Genomic DNA, 19,032 nt, shown 5'->3' with positions numbered 1-19,032 from the left:
CAGCTGTTATGAGATATGGCGGGGCCTTTATTTGAATGGGCTTATATATTTTTAAGTTCATCCTTTAATGGATCTGTTTTCTGACCCCGGCCAGTGAATTTCATACAGATTAGGCTGAGTGTGTTTAAACTTGCTTATTCTTTCTCTTTTCCATCCATTTGGTCCTTGCATGCACTGCAGTGATGCTGCTTGTTTTACATCAACCTGCTCGGCCCGTATCTTAAATGCTGGAATTCTGGATTAATTTCACATCTCTAGTTGGCAACAGACACACATAATCTTCCCTAATTCACATAAGGCCCTTTTATCTATGACATGCAATGCTGTAGTACAACAGTCTGCTGGTTCATTATGAAATAAAGTCTTCACCATTAATCAAGTTTAAATGCACATCAAAGGTGCAATTATACTGAGATTAAGACAGTAATACTAGAGAGTCAGGGTCTGCGCTCGGGTAGATTAAGTTCAGATTTTCATTACTTTCTGTTTTCTATAACTGCCTTGATGCAGGATGTGTGTGTGTGGACCAAAGGAAGGGGGGCTGCTGATGGTATGAACAGCTGTCAGGACATGTACTGTTATCATTCCATCTGGAGTCCATCAGTTGAGAAATGTGGTGGCATACAAGTCCAACGTTTCCTTGGTTACATTTTGCAGAGATAGGAGTAATGTGGGCTTGCAGTTCTCACCATTCTGTTGATCAAAATGCCAACAGCGCTGCCATTGTCATCATCACGAGTGCAGGAGCATGACGGCAGATATCCTGAGGATGTTTTACTCACAGTGTTTTACCTTCTCTCTGCACCAGTGAACATTTCATCAACGACATCGAGCCCAGACGTGGGTCCCAGCTTTACTGGCATTACCTGCACAATGTCTCAGGAAGGTCTTCCCTGTATTTACACTTTTCTTACATTTTTCCATGTTGTGATTATGAACCACATTCTGAGGTTAACATGAAGGCGTCATGTCATTACACCAGCATGGAGGTTCACATTTATGACATGACTAACAGTCAGATTAACAGAACGACTGAATCTGAGGGCTGCCTCTTATGTATTGAAATGTTTGTGTTGCTCAGCTGCAGATCAGATGGGTATTTTGCACTAACGATTAAATGGGCTGTAAACAGTGTGCTGTAGGCTCTCAGTGGCTGCTGCACTGCATGTAATGCAGCCTAAAAATACACTTTTATTTGCAATGTGTTTTTATTGCTTGTTGGTTTCAATCTAGGCTCTTATTAAGTGGATGTGATTCATGATTTATGCATTTAAAACCCACAGATTTAATTTGACACTGTTCTCAGTGTAAATATGTTTTGCTTTTATTTTGAAGGCAACACACCCAACCGGAAGCCTTCTTCAAGTTTCGCGCACTTTCCGCAGGTCCTGATCCGACCGGATAGAAAACAGAAAAACTGAAACCCGGCGAACTCAGCCGGCAGTGGGGAGCAGAGCCAGCCAAGAGGGTCGTCAGAAATGTCGGTGAGGATTAACGTTAAGGACCGAGGCTCGAGCGCTGGAGCTGAACGAAGGTGTCGTTGATAACTGCAGCCGGAGACCGGAAGTTGATAACCTGAGCAGTCTGAGTGCTTCAGGCACTGTTCAGTTATTGTTGTGAACACCGTGCAGAGAAGACCTCCGCGGAGTTTGTGTCCATAATTCAAAAGACACTTCGCCTGACAGGTAAGATGGAAATATTCCATCAGTTTAACTCCTTAACAGACGAGCAACGTGATTAGAAACGTGTTGATTAGTTAACGCTAGCTAACAAAGTTAAGCTAGCAAGAAGAGTATCGTTAACGTCACACTTAAAGTAACGTTGCTGCTCGTACCGATGGCAAACGGAGATGATGTCGGTCTCATTTCTGAATATTTCACCTGATTATTTGACATTACTGTCAGCATGTCTCTAATGAGCAGAGAAGAGCTGCCGCTCGGTGCCAGAGCAGCTCAGTTAGCTTCGCTCGGTAAACGGATCCTGCTAACGTCCAGTGTTCTAAATATACACGGAGCCGTGAACTCACCAGCTCAGGTGTTCCCTAAGCACAGCACGGCCAGGTGACCACACAGGGGTCCGTGCACTGTGTTTGTCCTGCGCCTTCAATGCATCACTGTGAATGTGCTCATCTTAAACACAGCCGGTTTATTCTGAAAGGTTTTTGTAATATAATTAAAATCTAATCTTCCTTCAGGAACTCCCTTAAACACGCGGTGTGTTTGAGACAATACTAATAATAACACAACAAAAATAACGTTTTGAGCTATAATGAATAATCTCCACCAGCAATATGCAAAGAGATGCAGCTGCTCGCATTTAATCCGTCTGTTATTTTCTCAGTGAATCAGTTAGTTGTTTGTCTATAAAGTGTCAGAAAATGGTGAAAAATGTTCGTCAGTGTGTCCAAAAGTCCAACATGAAGTCCTCAAATGTCTTGTTTGGTCCACAACCTAAAGATCATCAGTTTCCTGTCACAGAGGAATAAAGAAACCAGAAACATTCACCTTTAAGAAGCTGCAATCAGAGAATTCAGACTTTTTTTTCTTACTTAAACTGATTATTTAATGATTAAGTTGGTGATTAATTTGATAGTTGAGGAACGATGGATCAGTCATTGCAGCTCTGGTTGTAGCCTGCTTGTTGTGGATGCTGTCAGCGGTCACTGGATGGAGCCTCCTGCGGCCTGTTATCGTCTGCACGCCGTGACGTTTGATTGGCTCCTCTTTAACTCCTCTCTGCACACACGCTGGATGAAGAACGATCGTTGTTTTAAACACTGACTCGTTTAAATTCTCCTCGAGGTTTTTCGTTTCCTCTCTGTTTATCTGGAGCTGCTGTGGACTGTACGCTAACGTGACGGCATGCAGAGACTTGTGTTATGTTACAGAAATGTCGCCTGGTGACATTTTGAAAATACCTTCACAGCTTCTCCCGCTCGTCGTGTTGAACAGCCGGAGGTCAGAAAGGCTGCAGTGTAGAAACTCTTTCACGTGCTTCTGCTTTGATCACACCTCTTCCTCTGCAGTCCCCTGCGTCCTGATGAGGAGGAGACATACTGACATGACCGTCTGTCCCCTTCAGGTGTCATGAGCAGCGAGCTGAACGTGCCCATGGGCTCCCCGGCCCCGGGGGTCTCAGAGCGGGCTCCGGACGGCGGCGGGATGGACTACAGGGACTGGGTGCGGCGCAGCTACCTGGAGCTGGTCAGCTCCAACCACCACTCGGTGCAGGCCCTGTCGTGGAGGAAGCTCTACCTGAGCCGAGCCAAGCTGAAGGCCTCCAGCAGGACGTCCGCGCTGCTCTCTGGCTTCGCCATGGTCAGTCCTCCTCACCTCTGTCCTCACAGCTATTTGACATATTTACTTGAAAGATGACTGAAACGAGTAATCTGCGAATGAATCGATCAGAATATCAGGCAGTTCATTTTCTTTCCATCGATTAATCAATGGATCAATTGATCGTTGCAGCTGTAGACTGAACCTCTTGTTATTCATGTTCCCAGGCAGCTCTTGATTTCACTTCATTTCTGTATCGTGACGCTTGACCTGCGTTCACAGTAACCAGTAACCTGCATGTCTCATGGGAACACACTTACAAGTTACAAGCAGGAAGTGGGTTTCACTTCCTGTTTGTGTGTGTGGAGCCTCAGTTCATAACAGTCCTGCTTGTTTATGATGTTTGACCACAAACAAAAGCAGCTTTTTAGTTTTTTCCAGGTGAATTCAGCTCACGTCTCGTGTCTGCTGATGATCTGAGTTTGTCAGAGTGAAGAAAAAAACAGCAGGAAAAGGCTGATTTTTAGAAATCACTTCCACATTTTGACTCTTTCCGTCACGTTAGTCGTTTTGTTTTCAGAGCTTCTGTCCGTCTGTGTTTGAGTTACGGGACTCGCCGCCCTGCGCCGTCCTGTGGTGACGCGCACCTGGACGTAGTAACCTGGTGTTCTCTGTGTACGTGTCACAGGTGGCCATGGTGGAGGTGGAGCTGGAGATGCAGTACAGTTACCCTCGCGTGCTCCTCATCGCCTTCAGTGTGTGCACCACCGTGCTGGTGGCGGTGCACCTCTTCGCTCTGCTGATCAGCACCTGCATCCTGCCCAACGTGGAGGCCGTCAGCAACATCCACAACCTCAACTCCGTCAGCGAGTCGCCCCACGAGCGAATGCACCACTACATCGAGCTGGCCTGGGGCTTCTCCACCGCTCTGGGCATCCTGCTGTTCTTAGCGGAGGTGGTGCTGCTCTGCTGGATCAAGTTCCTTCCCGTGGACTCCAGCGTGGTCAAACCGACGCAGCCTGCAAGAGTTACCAAACCGCAGGACAGCGGCTGGCAGGCGGCGCTGGCCTCCACCATCATCATGGTCCCGGTGGGGGTGATTTTTTTGGTGTTCACCATTCACTTCTACCGCTCTCTGGTGCGCCACAAGACAGAGCGCCACCACCAGGAGATCGAGGAACTGCACAAGATTAAGGTGCAGCTGGACGGCCACGAGAGAGGCCTGCAGACTGTGTGACTCGTGGCAGCTTTAAGAACTTCCTGTTGTTTCCCATATTTATCGAACCCCCCCACCCCCACCCCCCCACGTTCGTCCTGCTCGTTGTTCGCGCCTCGCTTGGACTCGACCGCCTTCAGCTCCTCCCCGTGCAGCACAGACACGTAAACAAGTCAACAAGTCAGACTGCTGATGAGTTCGAGGTGAAGTCGAGTCGTAGGATTTGTGAGTTTTACGTCTGCGATCAGTGTCGGTTCACGATGATGTGAAAAGGTTTACAGAAAAAGGGCTTTTATGTTCTGTGTGCCATTTTCGTGCCATTTCTTATGTTGGGTCCTGAAAGCTGGTTCCGTTCTGGATCTGGTTCCACGTGGGAAACGTACCCACATTCACTCAGAGGCCGGCCGATCTCTTATTGAATCTTTTATCTCGCTTCACTGTGTGCAGAGAGCTGCCGTCCCTTCCAGGCGTCACCTGATATCACGATATTATTCTGCGATTAAATAACAGCTCTCAGCGCTTCAGGTGGTGGAATAAGTTCGCTGTTACATCTTTTTTAGCTTCTTTGTCTTTTGAGTCCAAATCGCTTCACCGGCTGCAGCTGCTCCTCCGCCGTGGAGCGAAGTTAGTTTCACGTTGGGCCAAGAAGTTGGATTATATTTATTTATGTATTACATATATTTCCATTATCACAGTAAGACTTGTTTAAAATCACATTGCAGGTTATTGACAGGCACTTCCTCCCAGTTCACCTTCTATCATGTATCAATAATTCAGGCCGATCAGTTGAAGAGCTTTGAACCAGAAACCTGTCAAACGTAGTGTTTGTCACACCTGCGGCTGCTTTTCGATCCACATTTCATATCTTACAGAGTCGATCTGATTTTGCAGCTGCGGCTCGTGAAGGTTGAATAGATCTGATGCTTCATGTTGGGCATTAAATGGATTCAATAAGAGATTTTTTTACCGTTTGATTCAGACGTGGTGAATGAATGCAGGACGTCGCTGCGTCCTCAGTGTTCGGTGCCGCACGTTAAACTTCTGTTTGGTCTTAAAAATGTTGCTTTCTTGTAAAAATGTCTGTTTTTTTTTTTTTACATCCAGAATCTCTGACGAGCCTCAAATAGCTTTTACTGTCTTTGACAAAGACCTTCTGTAAAAGGTGTCAAACCGTTGGTGTGATGCTGCACAAAGTGCTTCGACGTGAATGTTTCTGCTGACAGAATTGTTGCCTTTTATGAACCGCTGTTTGCTGAAGGTCACAACGCGAGCCGATGTGTTTGCTGGGAGTTCAGTTCAGCACCACGACGTTTAAGTGGGATGAAGTTCACTGACTCACACACACACACGGCTGGCTCTGGATGAGGTCAAACACTGTGCCCGTGTTTAGAGAAGGAAGACGTACCAACCTGTTACCACATTCCAAATACGACGACTGACCAAAGTGATGCTCAGCTGTTTGTTTCTTGCTTCTCAGAGGAGATAAAAGTGCACTTGTAGTGAAGTGAGTGAGCGTCGGGTTACTGACCAGAGAAAATGGCGCTTCGTCTTGTGAATTTGGCTTCTTGGATGAACTGCAGAGTTCATGGAGATCTGTGTTAGGACATGAAATTCACTGCCTGCAACAGACTTCCCAAATAAAAACAAATATTTAAGCTGTCGTCGCCTCTCGTGTGTCTGTCAGCAGTCAGTGTTTGCTCAGTGCGAACAAGTGGATCCACGAAGAAAGACGCTTTTTGACACAATGAATCAGAAAAACGATTAGAAGTGAAAACTTTAGACGTTCATGTAAAGTTTCCTCTAGCGCCCCCCTGAGGTTGACTCGTGTGGTTTACTTTGAAATGTCTCGATTGGTCCTAACTTTCATGTGAAATGTGAAAACGATGTGTGAACGTGTAGCGACGAACCTGCAGAATCAGTTTCATCCTGTGACTTCAGCTCGTTTGTTTTTCTGCAGACAGACGCAGTTAGCAGCCAGCTGGCTAACAGTAGCTGCTAAAAGAGACACATATTAGGTGGTGGAGACCGAAAACAGAGCTAAAAGAGTGAGTGAGTCAGCTACACTGTTCCTTCCTGAAGGACAGCGTGTACCCGTCCCATCCAGTCAGCTGACACGACACTGAACGCCTCAGGAAGTCTGCAAATATTGACAGATCCTCCACAGACCCGTGTGACAACTGAGGCAAGAGATTTACAAGAAAGACGGCAGACCAGACGCTTTTCCAACCAAGTCAAATTTAATGTTCCTGAACACAAGTCCAGTTTTCTGGCTTCATCCTGGAGACGATGGTGACGAATACATAAAATAACATACAAAAAACACACGTCTGATCACGCGGTTTGGGCGTCCATCAGGTCATCATCAGATGTCCTCACATGGACTCATGGAGTCTGAGCTTCCCATAGACCCCCACGTTCACTGACGACAGGAAAACTCTGGTTCTGATGATGCGTCCGTTTGGGCGACTGGACGCAAAACGTCGAACAGTCAGGTGAGTTTCAGAGGTTTCACCCCCCCCACCCCCCCACCCGTGTGTCTGTGTTCTGACTTAGTCCACATTCAGGGACACTTTTCACAACAATCAGGGACAAACTCTCACCGCAGGCGTATTTTGGGTCAAACTTCCTGGATGAGCCTCACCTGTCAGGCGGTCGATTGGCTGATTTCACCTCCAGGAAACGAATGTAAGTCTATGTAATGTCCCCATAAGGGACACGTCAACACATGGAGTGTGTGCGTGTGTGTGAGTGCATTTTGAACGTAACACGCGATGTTTTACGGCGACGTTGTGGGGACATGTCCCCATAATGCGTATGAATGCGTTTGCGTGTGAAGGCGTGCGAGACGTTCAGGAAGTGAACGTGAATCCGGATGAAGAGTTTTTATATAAACGTGATTTAAATCGGCGTCAAGAGGCGGAGGACAAAGACTTGATTTGACTTGTGGTTTATGGTTTCAATGATGATTTCATGAATACTGACCCCCCCCCCCCAAAAAAAAAAAAAAAAAAAACAAAGCCTTGAATGTTTTTCAGTCTGCCTGCACTGTTGTTTCCAGACCAGCAGGGGGCAGACAGGACATGTGTCATGTGTCATAAAGCCACATTTTACCTGCAGGATTTTCTCAGAATGATGCTGCTTATGCCCCCCCCCCCCCCCCCCCCAGAAACTACATCTCCAACACCTTCACAATAATAAACACGTTTATTCATACAGACGGCCGTGACAGGAGTACAGGCAGATAACAGGCCGCTTGCTCATGAGGGGAAACCTCAGGAAAGACCAAAATAAATATTCACGAATTGAACCAGACTGTGTTTGAATATGTTCCAGCTGCAATAAGACGTTTTCACGCCTCACGAGCTAAAATCTCATTTCAACATTTGTAGGTAGAAAACAAAATGTTTTTGATTGATGAATCTGTACGAAACATTTCAGATTCTGACATCAGTGATCGGTTTTCGGAAACATTTTCCCATCAGGTCGTTTTTACATCAGTAACTTTAACGTTTTTAGGAGCTTCGGGTTCAAATGTCGTTCATCTTGGTGTGAACTGGTCACAGCTCACATTAAGCTCAATGCCCTCTGCTAAAAACAGTATAAGCTCATATCATGACAAATGCTCCCAACACATAAACCTGAGCTGCGTTCAGGTGCTCTGCTGCTCTCTGGGGAATGTTCCACAGGCCGTGAGGAGTGTTCCAGGTGTCATCTGGGGGAAACTTCCACTGTTTCACTGTAAAAAACAGGAAATCTGGCCCGGGCTACTTCCTGCGACGCTGCTTTGAGATCACAACTTGATTATTTCACCATCACTTTCAATCCGTGATCAGAAACCAGGACTTTTTGTGGCGCTCGTCCGGGAGGAATGCCTTCATGAAACCGAGCCGGATTGACCATGAAGTTAAAAAAACTAAACTTTATTGTTCAAAGTAATCACGATTGTTGCGTTTCATGTAGAAAATGGCAGTGCTTGTGGGCGGGAGGCCTGTGAGGGATCACATTGGCGGACTGTGGATTTTCCAGCTCTCCTTTAAAACTGCTTCCTTCCCTTTTTCGGTCGACCACCGAGTGCAGCATCACGAAGATATGTTAATCACTGCAGAGCAGCTGTGGAGGCGGAGGGACGACCAGGAGGGACGATGGCACTTCGTTCTCTGCAGGCGCTCGCATGTCGGACGACGTGCTGCAGTTCATTTGAAGCACACTGAGACCTTCAGCAGAGACTGAACATTACTTAATCAGCAGAACGCGGCAAAAAAAAACTGATTTAAAAAAAAAAAAGAAGCATCGAACACGTGTCCGTGGTGTCGAGGTGACATAATCAAGTTGTGATCCCCAGAAGTCGAAAAGTGAAACTCAACCTGCAGCGTGAGCAGAACGCCGGCCGCTGATCGTGAAATGTAACCCCACACGAAGACTGAAATACAAGTGACACACACACACAAAAAACTAACAGATAAAACAGGAATAAGAAGACGATGTTAGACAATACTTCTATGGTATACTGTTACTGCGAATGACGCTATAATAAAGTAAAAACTGCTATGATTGGTGAAGTGCTGAGCAGTATAACTGAAAATCTAATGTGCAAAAACATCTAATGAAACTGAGTGATCGACAAAGGCAACAAAGACAGCATGCGGGTGAGGGACGAGCGTCGCACAGTAAGGCCACTGAACGTCTCGGTCGCCTGAATGCTCCACAGAAATACTGCAGGACCGAGACGTCCGTCCGGCTGCAACACAGAAACCTGTTAACGAGCTTTTGGTGTTTTGGCAGTTTCCTCTGCGTCGATCAGCCTCAGGAGGCTTCGCAGAATATCTCTAAGGGCTGAGGTTCACAGCTGAGAGCGCGTCCACTGCAACGTGAGGACGTGGACGCCGCCTCCCGTCGAGACCTTTGATTCTGATACAGCTGACGACGGACCGGAGGGACCCGGCCAATCAAACTGTGGTGGTGTCGATCGTCAGGGAGCGTGCGAGCAGCAGGCTCTGACTGGACTCTGACTCGAGACAGGCGGCTCGTTGGAAACCTTTAACGTCAGGATGCTCGTTCCTGCTTCGAGGCTGCGCGACATTAAACTTCAGAGCGAGCTTCTTCAAAAGCGAAGCTCTTTTTTTTCCTTCCACAGTAACATCGATGTCCACTATCATGCACAGTTTGTCCCGATAACCTAAACATTCAACGTTCATACACCCCTTAAAACTTCAGGACGACATGCCACAGGGTACGAAACAAAGGGAACAACTGAAATCATCAACGTGAGAGCTAACATAGCTTATAATCAGTCTAAGGCAAAACAAAAAGGATCAACAGAGGGTGAATTTAGGAGCTCTCTGACAACATACTGTGTTGGCTATCACTTTGTGGACCAAAGTCCTGTAGTCCATGGCAGCCTCCCCGGGGGGAAACCTCTGCCCTCCCACATGGCCTGATTCCTGGGTCGGGGGACCAGTGGGGGGCTCTACACTCTGAAGCTCTCTCCTTTGCCGTCGATGTGGCGCAGACGCAGGTAGACGTCGGTGCCGATGCCCTGCATAGACTGTATGGACAGAGAGCCGCCCAGGTACTCGGCGTAGGCCCTGGAGGTGGGCAAGCCGAAGCCAAACCTGCAGAGCACAAAGACGGCGGGTTTAACGTGAGGCGTTCAAGGTACATCGGAGCTGCAGCGCAGACTGTGTCACGCTCTGATGATCTGTTATTGGTACAACACGAACCGAGATGAAGTGTGAAAGGCCACCTGCGGGTAAATACAGGTGGAGCAGGACGTCACTGCCAAGCCTCCAGGAGGCAGCGTGAGTTCAACTCCACCCTCACCGCTGCCTCTCTGACCAATGGGAGTGCTTTTAAAAACGTGTTGATCACTGCGGCCTTCTGTTAGAAGACGCAGCACCACCTCAGCAGGCGGTCAACAGACATTCTGTCCTTGCAGAGTCTCTTACCCGTGCATGGGGCTGGACTGGTTTCCACTGTTGGTGATGCTGTTGAAGAGGTTGCTCATGCGGGGGTCCTGAGCGCTCTCCTCGGCCGTGCTGAAGTGGTAGTCGACCACCTTGTCAATGATGTTGTGAGGGATGCCGCCGCCGCGGTCTGAAATCCTTCGAGGGAAACAGGAGAGTTAACTCTGAAGCTTTGAGCGACACAGTGCTGAAGGGTCTCCAGACCCCGCAGCGGGAGTGAGAGCGGACAGGAAGTCACTCACCTGATGACGAAGTCAATGTCGTTATTGGCGATGGTGACGACCACGTCGGGCACGTTGTACGGGGTGTCCAGGTGGCTCTCCATGGTGGCCCTGAAGAGACACAAAGATGGAGGTCGAGGTGAGCGAAAGCTGTGCTCTGACCTCAGAAATCACTGAAGGTGTTTTGATGAAAATCCGTTCAGTCACGTCTGGCTGCTGAGACGCTTCTTAACGTTCAGTTTGTCAGACTCAGTTTTCATAAACAGCTGCGAGCACGTCGACATCTATAATCAGCAACAGCTTTCGAAACACCCCCCCCCCCCCCCAGCTTCAGAAGCTCCAGCTGTGACCACAGAGACTGAAGCCTTCACGGCTCGTCCTCTCAGTCACAGGAGGAAAAGATCGTCTGTGGTCTTTTGCAGCGTTTCGATCATATTTTACTGTTGGACACTTCTGGACAAAGACTTGGAGACAAGTCCTGCTTCCAGAGTGAGGACAGAAACCATTACGAGGACGACCTGAAGCAAAGACTCTGATTCCTGCAGGTCACTTTTCCTTTAAATGCTCCAGACTGACGAGCGACACAAACACAGTCGACGTGCTGATGAAGCTGAAGGTGAGGTCGTGTCTACGTGTGCAGTACGAGTCACCTCATGGCGTTCTTGAGCAGCTCGGGCAGGATGTAATCCAGAGGCAGAGGGATGAAGGGGAAGCGAGCCGCGACGTGTCCGTTGATCCTCACCCTGGGAGAGTTTCCATACTGATGCTCGCACAGACGCCTGAGGGAGACACGACGGGCAGTTACAGAGGATCTGACACAGTGTGAAAGCATCGATTAGCAGGAAGAGCACATTTCACTTTTACTGGCAATAAAAACAACGAGACAAAGTTGAATTTTACTGCAATACAGCAAAGATTCAGGTCAGTGTTCTTCGGCTCTGCTCGCCCATAAAACACATAACACGGATCGCTTCCAGCCCGGCTCACTGACTCTCACTTCGCACACTGTGTGAACTTCCTCTCAGTCGACTCCAAGCAGGTCATTGGAGCAGATTAGAGCAGGTCGGCAGCGACGATAGCTCGTATCTTGTTCACAGCTCCAGCGGCTGAAACATGTGTGCTCTTGAGGGTTTATCAGCTGACTTCTGACCTCCTCAGTCAACACGGCGCTCATACAGAAGCACAAAGTCATCTAAAGGTGATAAACAAACACAGCTGACTGAACACTCACCTGGAGAAGTCCACCCACTTCTCTATGATTTTTTTGGGGGACAGGCGTCGACATATGATCCCGACGAAATCAGGCTGAAGAAGAAAAAACAGCTTTAAAACGAGCAAACGACCGTCAGTCAGCTGCTTTTAACCAGCTCCTCTGTCCTGCTGCAGAGCGGCAGGGACAGGCAGACGTACGTTGTCCTCGTGGAGGGCGAGATGGTGTGTGGCCAACATTCGGATCCCCAGACGGGAGCACAGCGTCGTGTCCAGGAAGTTACGCAGGATCATCTCATCCTACGACAGAGAAAACACGTTTCAAACTAAGATGTGGAGACGGAGCTTTGACGGGACGTCCTCCGTCCTGCAGGTGCAGCTCTTACCTGGATGTGCCTGCGACACTCCCTGAAGCCCTGAGCCAGCATGGTGACCACGTCTTTATGGTCGTCCAGCAGCTGCTGCACCAGCTTACAGAAGCGAGCCTCCACGTCCTGATCCTTGATCTGGAGACAGAGACGGACGCTTCAGATCATCCCTCTAAGACTTTAAACCGTCCTGCTTCAGAAACAGTATGTTCTGTCATTTAGCGAGACGCCGGCTGGTTTTCTGATCCGTCGCAGCTCGAAATCAATCAGATCTTATTTTCAGAAATGTTGCTCATTCATTTCTCACATCAGGCCGATCAGCCTGAACGCAGACCTCACGGGCGCCTGGATTTCAACGGAACAGAACAGAAAACATGTCGAGCAGGTTTGTCTTTGTCTGCCGTCGGACGTGTACGAACACAAGACCAGACGGGCACGATGACCTGAACCTGAACGCCAAGACCGCGCAGACCTGAACCTGAAGCACAGACTGAGAGCTGCTGTTGGCTAAAAAACGTTATTATAACTCTGACTATTAATCGTGTTTAAACCTGCTGCATGAGTCACATCTGAGCAGCACAATAAACGACAGTTTGTTCAAATCTCAGACCGCACACACACACACACGCACACACGCGCGCGCGCGCGCGCACACACACACACACACACACACACACACATCACCTTTATTGCTTCCTGGTCTGTGTAGTAAATGTTTAGATTTTCTTCTTCCTTGTGAACTTTATCTGGAGTCAAACACGGGTCAGTCTGATGGACCCAAACACCAGAAACACTCTCAGCCTCAGAGCAGCTTCTTCTTTTCTTAATACTGTTTCCTGTTTCTCGACATGTTTGACTGATTTTGTCTCTCAAAAGGTCTCTGAACTCTTCCTGCAGCAGCTGTGGACACGTTCAGTATTTTTACAGCAGTGTGCAGCTTTCCGAAGAGAAAGTAAAGATGTAATCTATTACACTTTCACTTTTGAATGAGTCAGCAGACGTCTGGACTGTTTTGCTGATCTAATCAAGCTCTGCTGATCTCCAGGGTTCATTAAACAGACAAACAGAACAAAGGTCAAAAGGGGGGGGGGATCATTATTTCTGTTTATTTTGACCATAAAGTATTTTGTTTAACAGCAAAACAAAGTTTAAGATGGCGCTCGTGACTTTTAATTAAACCAACTTCACTCTGCAGGACGCGTGGTTTCGGGCTACATGTGGATTGGCTGAGGGCCGATCAGATCAACCAATCGTGGAGCGGCTTCGTGCAGACAAAACAAAAGCCTTGACAGCAAATGGTCACACTTCCTGTTTGTGATGCTGAGTAAAGCTAGTGTGTGTGTTTCCTGTGTGTGTGTGTGTGCGTGTGTGTGTGCGTGTGTGTGTGTGTGTGCATGGGACTCACCGGGGGGAAGTCACTGAGCATGTGGTAGGCTCTGATGTACAGTTCATGCTGTAAGAAAGGACAAAGAGGTGGAGGCAGCAGTTAGAGTGATTCCCGTCCATCCAACCATGAAGCATCACACCACCAGCACCAACCCCTGACTGGCCCCCTGACTGGGGCCTTACAGGGCCCCTGCCTGGGCCCCACACCACAACTGACATGTCCTCATGCAGCTTACATTTCAGGATGCTTCTGCCTGACGGATTCTCTGCTAACAGTGGAGCTGAACTCCTCATTTGCTCCTCATCAGAGTCAAATTTAAGTGAGGGATCTCATCAGAGTCTAACTGGTCATCAGGATGTGCATCAGCTGAAAATCTGGTTACGACCTGCCTCCTTTCTGACAGAGCGAGCCATGACCTACATTACAGCTGCTGACACAAAGGAGCAGCCTTTACATAATCGGCACAGAGGAGACCCGCGACACCAGAAAGGAAGGAATGTGGGTGAAAGTTCACCAGCAGGAGACGAGGAGGCGGCGAATGGACTGAGAACAGAGAGAGCGAGAACTTTGTCCCACATGGAGCTCTGGAGACGAGCAAGAAACTCTCTAATCTCTTAAATCACTTTTAACAACGAATCTGCGTCGACGCCTTCGAGGTTAAACACTAAAGCTGGGCTTTTAAACGCAGATAAGACAGTTTAAAACTCTTTACACTTGTGAAATAAAAGCTTCCCATCAGTCAAGTTCATGTCACGCTGACCCACATACTGAATCCTGCAGCCTGTCAGACACATTACTCTGCATTATACAAGCAGGCGGGATTCGGGCTCAAGTTCACCGACTTCCAGGCTGCGAGTGCAGAGTCTGAGGACTCCAGAGACAGCTGACCGTCAGAGGACGTGAAGCTGGGACGTGTTGTTCTGAACGCTGCTCGTGCTGCTGAAGGTTTGACCTCTTTGACCGTCAATCACTCAGCGAGCCGTGAAATATGTCGAATCTACGCGAGTCCTTTCTCACAGCGAGCTGCTAACACGACGCCGGTCTGTGTTTTCACTCTGGAGGAGCTGAAGGTCGAGCCGCCGACCCTGTCAGGGTCTCCCATACGTTCGTTTGTTTGTGACGGCCCCCCCACGTATTGATTATTCCTAATGACAGTCTCTGGAAATGCACAGCGGTGCGACCTCTCCTGCTTAATGCTCCTGGAAACACTAAGACGAGACGGAGAAGATAAAACTGTGAAGTCAGCTACTAGAAATATGTAACACTGTCGCTCTGTGGGGAAACTCCACCCTGTGATTAGTGGCACACCTGCTCCACTTCCTGAGCCACACCCACACCTTTTCACCAGGAACAAAGGAGGCAGCAGCCCTGCAGAAAGCTGCTCCCTCCTTTGATTTTCCATGTGCGGCGGCCCAGTTGTCACTTTCTTATTATAGAACCTGCTGCAGGGCCGGCGGCCCTCGCTTCATGTATGGCTGCAGCCGCCGGCGGTGCAGTGCGTTGTATGTCTTGAGGACTGAGTTCTTACCACTTGCAGAATGGTGGGGTTGCAGCCAATGATGAAGGGCAAACTGCGGAAGCCCTTGATGCGATGGGCGATCCGCACGGGCAGCTCCTTGTGGAGGTACTTGGCACTGCTCTGAAATCACACACAGAAAACGGTGAAATCGAGCGCAGTGCGAAGAGTTTTTCATTAAACACACACCTGACAGTTGTGAGACATTTACCAGGATGTGGTGTCCATCCGGAGACTTCCCAGAATACAGCAGGGTCGCTAAGGTCAGCCGCACTGAGGCCTGAGGAGGATTTAACACGCACGGTCACAAACACATCCACCTCCTTACTCACATCACTGTTGAAAACACACATTTAAATCACGGAACATTCATGAACAACTAATGTCAAAGTCCATCAACTTAACGCGTCCACCCGAGGACCTCCACCTGCTCTCAAAGACATCCTGTTAATGGAGAACAAATATAACCCAGCGGACTCTGCCGAGAAGCCTCATTTAACCCCTTCAGGGCCCAGTTTGATGGAGTTTCTTAAGAAGCAGCTTCTCCAAATCTGCTCCTCTTAATTCCCAAATATGTCGATTATTGCTTCAGCCAGACCCAAGTTTCAGTCCTGAGACCAGAAACATGCTTTTTTAAATACTTTGCTTATAGAAACATCTAATAATACCTCACAGACGCATCGGCATGCAGGGAGTCGCCAAGCTCATCCAATCACTAATGCTCATGTTTTATGGGAAATAAACCTGCAACACGCCTCCAAACAGCCAGCAATGAATCACTGTGCAGTGACGGGATTTCGCAGCAATGATTCAGCCAATGCTGTCACGCCTACGAGACGACGATTCCAACGCAGCCCGTTATCATCACGTCGACAAACTCTCCCTGAGACGCAGCTTTAAGAACATGCAGCTCGTGACGTTATTAAACCGGCCTGTGAATAAAGCTTTGAGCATACAGCAAGCTGCAGGCAGTGCCATCATTATTCATAAATCATTATTTAGTTAAGCTAAGCTTTGCTGTAACTCTCCTTGCTAAGAGCTTCATTTACCCTTTGCATTACTCTTCAATCTGTATCTGGCTGAGGAATGTATGCTAATGAAAGGTGTAAATGTCTGCAGAAATGCACCCTGATCTCATGTTAATACCAGGTGTAAACAGGGCTGAACGGGCACACCTCAGTCAAACAGCTGCTCATACTAAAAGCTGGAGCTGTCTAAACCCGGCCTTGACGCCTCCAGAGGCAGGAAGTGGAACATCTGACCTGAGCGTGGCTCAGGAGAAAAGGATTCATATTAGGATTCACTCTCTTTTCTCCATTTTTATCCCTTTAATCATCTCGTGGCCGGTCTCTGAGCGCCACGCTGGGACTTCTGCAGCAGGTTAACCTGTGACTGCAGGTCACAAGACAAAATGTGCAGCTGACTGCAATCAGACAGATTCAGAGAGATCAGCTGCTACGTGCACTGATGTTAGCAGATACGCTAAGCTTTACCGCTCTCCTCACAGCTGCAGGTTTAGTTCATACGCAGCACTTTGTGGATGAAACAACTACCTTCACTTTCAGTTAACTGTCCTGTTTTCGTTCAGTAATTGCAGTTAACATGAAGCTGCAGACTCCTTCCTCATTTCACTATGATGAAACACTGGAGGTTTGTTTTTCTGAGCTGATCCAACACACAGCTGGCCAGCAGATGACAAAATCCTGAGGCATCCATGCTTTCAAACTGTTAGGAAAAAAATGGAGGAAAGATTTTATGACAAAGGGAAAAAAAAAAAGCAGCGGAAGGGGGGAGTGTTGTTGATCTGTTGTTGTTTGACATTTTCCTTGAATAAAAGCTGGATCATTTATATTGACTCAACATTCAATTATTAACCCTGCATGTTTGTTTTACTTTAATCTGACAGATAAAACTACAGCTAAAGTCACCGCAGCGAAAACTGACTTTGATTTTGATAAAAACTGTCCAGGAATCAATTCTTATTTAACCTAACCGCTTCTTAAACTAAAGTACAGCCCGTCGGTGTTATTTTGTTCGAGATTAACGGGACAGTTAACGTGTTCTCTGCTAGTAAAACAAAACGTCCTCAGGAAAAACCGATGATGCATTCAAATCCTCAGGAGCAAATCCGTGAAACGGCCAACTTCACGTAACGGGCCGCGACTTACTGGAAATAATGACGGTTCACACAATCAGCATCCTAAACACTGAACTGTCCTAAAACAAAGCGTAGTAGGTAAATAATTGGCGACTTAAATTGATATACTTACTTTTGTTTATTCGAAATAAAAACGTCCTACATTAACCACATGTGTTTTTGGTTACAGCTTTCTCGAAGTTGTGAACTGACTTCGTTTCGCTATCTAGCTTTGGACGCTTGCGCGGATCCAAGTAGGACTTTCGTATTTACTATCTTTTAAGCGTCAGTGAACTCGGCACAAACCTAGCTAACGGCTAGCATTACCGTGAAGCTACAGCTAGCTTACGCCCTCGCGGCTACGGTGGGAGCCCGTTCCAGAGGAGAGCACCAGCAAAAACTCACCTTTTCTGCGGAGACGTCAATGGCGGACTGGTTGTAAAACGACGTGACAGTCTTCGACCGTTCTCTAGCTAACTCTGAAAACCCCTGCATGGAGGACGTGGACCGAAATCTGCGGCTCCCCGTGCTTGACATCGGTGATAACGTTACTGTTTTAGTTACGGGGGCCAGCAGGAGGCTGCCGAGCCTCGGCCTGGCCTTGCAGGTAGCACCGCTCAGCATCTCCACCGCTATACCCGCCAGTCCCGGACGCATTTGGAGACGAGCTGTGTGTGTGTGAACAGGGCTGCCCTGTTCCTGTACGAGCACGAAATTCTAGTGCTGCTACGAGGCCATTGGGGTCGCGTCGGAATGGTGCACAAAGGCAAGTATCTGAATACAGTAGAGAGGGTACAGAAAGGGCTTTGTGCCCATTGGCCAGCGGAGGAGAGCGCTGGGTCGACGACATGACAGCTGAACCAATCAGCAGGCCAGAGGCGGGGCGAGGCCGCATCCACAGCCCCCCCTCTACACTACTGTACTGTACTGCAGGGACTGAAGGGCCAGGCGGTAAACAATTCCTAGTATTTTAGCAGACCGATGGCTCGTGGAGGGGAGGGGGGGCTCAACTGGTTTCAAGGAGCTTGTTGGCAGGTTCAAGTGTATTTCTACATGTCATGTATGTCGTCGTGTCAAATGATTTAAAGGAGCTTCAGAGGAACTTTGATGGCTGTTTTACTCAGAACCGGACACTTTGACGCAAAGTCAGTAAAACAACACGAGTCTGTTTTAATACTCAAACAGCAGCACGAGGTAAAAACAGAGTTCATGACATGAAATCACATATTTTCAACAATCAATGAGAAAGCAGACAAAGTATCTGCACTCTAAAGCTGACTTACTACATGAAGTGAAAACTATGATTGGTATTTCAGTTACACACATTATCTCATGTGTACGTACATCACAGTAAACTGAAGCATGTGTGATGTTGGATATGAGTTGTGAGCAGCTTCCAGAGGCTGTGAATCAAATATAACCCTTAAAACTAAGATTCATGTTCAGATTCTGCCAAGAATGAAATAATAACTTAAGCTCAGGGTATTTGTGTGAGCGCACAGCACGTGAACATGGTGGATTTCAGACAGAAACACACCTACAGTTCCTTCACTGTAGGATTAGACAGCAGGAAGGAGCTCGCTGTAGGGAAGTCATTTCCTCAGCTGTCAGCAGTGTTCCTCCTCCTCACGGCCATGTTGACTTTTTAGAGTGTTTGCATTCCCTTAATGTTATCAGAACTTATGAATGTGCATGAAACGGCAATGTCCAGAGATGAGTCTTAAAAGAGGTTCACTCACA

At 47.9% G+C, this 19,032-nt stretch overlaps 2 protein-coding genes across 2 annotated transcripts; one reads left to right on the top strand and one right to left on the bottom strand.

The window, feature by feature from the left end:
* The first annotated feature begins 1,363 nt into the window (after positions 1–1,363).
* On the top strand, positions 1,364–4,942 carry orai2 (ORAI calcium release-activated calcium modulator 2). The gene is made up of 3 exons (XM_076749731.1): positions 1,364–1,685; positions 3,082–3,317; positions 3,964–4,942. Exons 2-3 carry the CDS (start codon positions 3,087–3,089, stop codon positions 4,510–4,512), a joined length of 780 nt encoding a protein of 259 aa, XP_076605846.1. The 5' UTR covers positions 1,364–1,685; positions 3,082–3,086; the 3' UTR covers positions 4,513–4,942.
* Positions 4,943–7,676: 2,734 nt separating this feature from the next.
* bckdk (branched chain ketoacid dehydrogenase kinase) lies at positions 7,677–18,073 on the bottom strand. The gene is made up of 11 exons (XM_076750929.1): positions 17,698–18,073; positions 15,367–15,435; positions 15,168–15,278; positions 13,658–13,705; positions 12,271–12,390; positions 12,086–12,184; positions 11,907–11,980; positions 11,326–11,454; positions 10,697–10,786; positions 10,437–10,592; positions 7,677–10,103 (listed from the first exon to the last, which is right to left on the bottom strand). Exons 1-11 carry the CDS (start codon positions 17,947–17,949, stop codon positions 9,959–9,961), a joined length of 1,293 nt encoding a protein of 430 aa, XP_076607044.1. The 5' UTR covers positions 17,950–18,073; the 3' UTR covers positions 7,677–9,958.
* Positions 18,074–19,032: the final 959 nt, after the last annotated feature.

The sequence above is a fragment of the Chaetodon auriga genome, chromosome 15, assembly GCF_051107435.1.
Source record: "Chaetodon auriga isolate fChaAug3 chromosome 15, fChaAug3.hap1, whole genome shotgun sequence".
Classification (NCBI taxonomy): domain Eukaryota; kingdom Metazoa; phylum Chordata; class Actinopteri; order Chaetodontiformes; family Chaetodontidae; genus Chaetodon; species Chaetodon auriga.
The sequence above is the reverse complement of the archived record's forward strand: the minus strand, read 5'-3'. Positions and strand labels throughout refer to the sequence as shown.

What these genes read in the sequence shown, in the direction of transcription:
- bckdk (XM_076750929.1), bottom strand. Translation starts at nt 17,949, where the DNA reads ATGCGTCCGGGACTGGCGGGTATAGCGGTGGAGATGCTGAGCGGTGCT. An exon ending in CTGCTCAAGAACGCCATGAG is followed by an intron (nt 10,787 to 11,325) that starts GTGACTCGTACT and finishes GTGTCTCTTCAG; the next exon opens with GGCCACCATGGAGAGCCACC. An exon ending in GACATTGACTTCGTCATCAG is followed by an intron (nt 10,593 to 10,696) that starts GTGAGTGACTTC and finishes TTTCCCTCGAAG; the next exon opens with GATTTCAGACCGCGGCGGCG.
- orai2 (XM_076749731.1), top strand. Translation starts at nt 3,087, where the DNA reads ATGAGCAGCGAGCTGAACGTGCCCATGGGCTCCCCGGCCCCGGGGGTC. An exon ending in TGCTCTCTGGCTTCGCCATG is followed by an intron (nt 3,318 to 3,963) that starts GTCAGTCCTCCT and finishes TACGTGTCACAG; the next exon opens with GTGGCCATGGTGGAGGTGGA.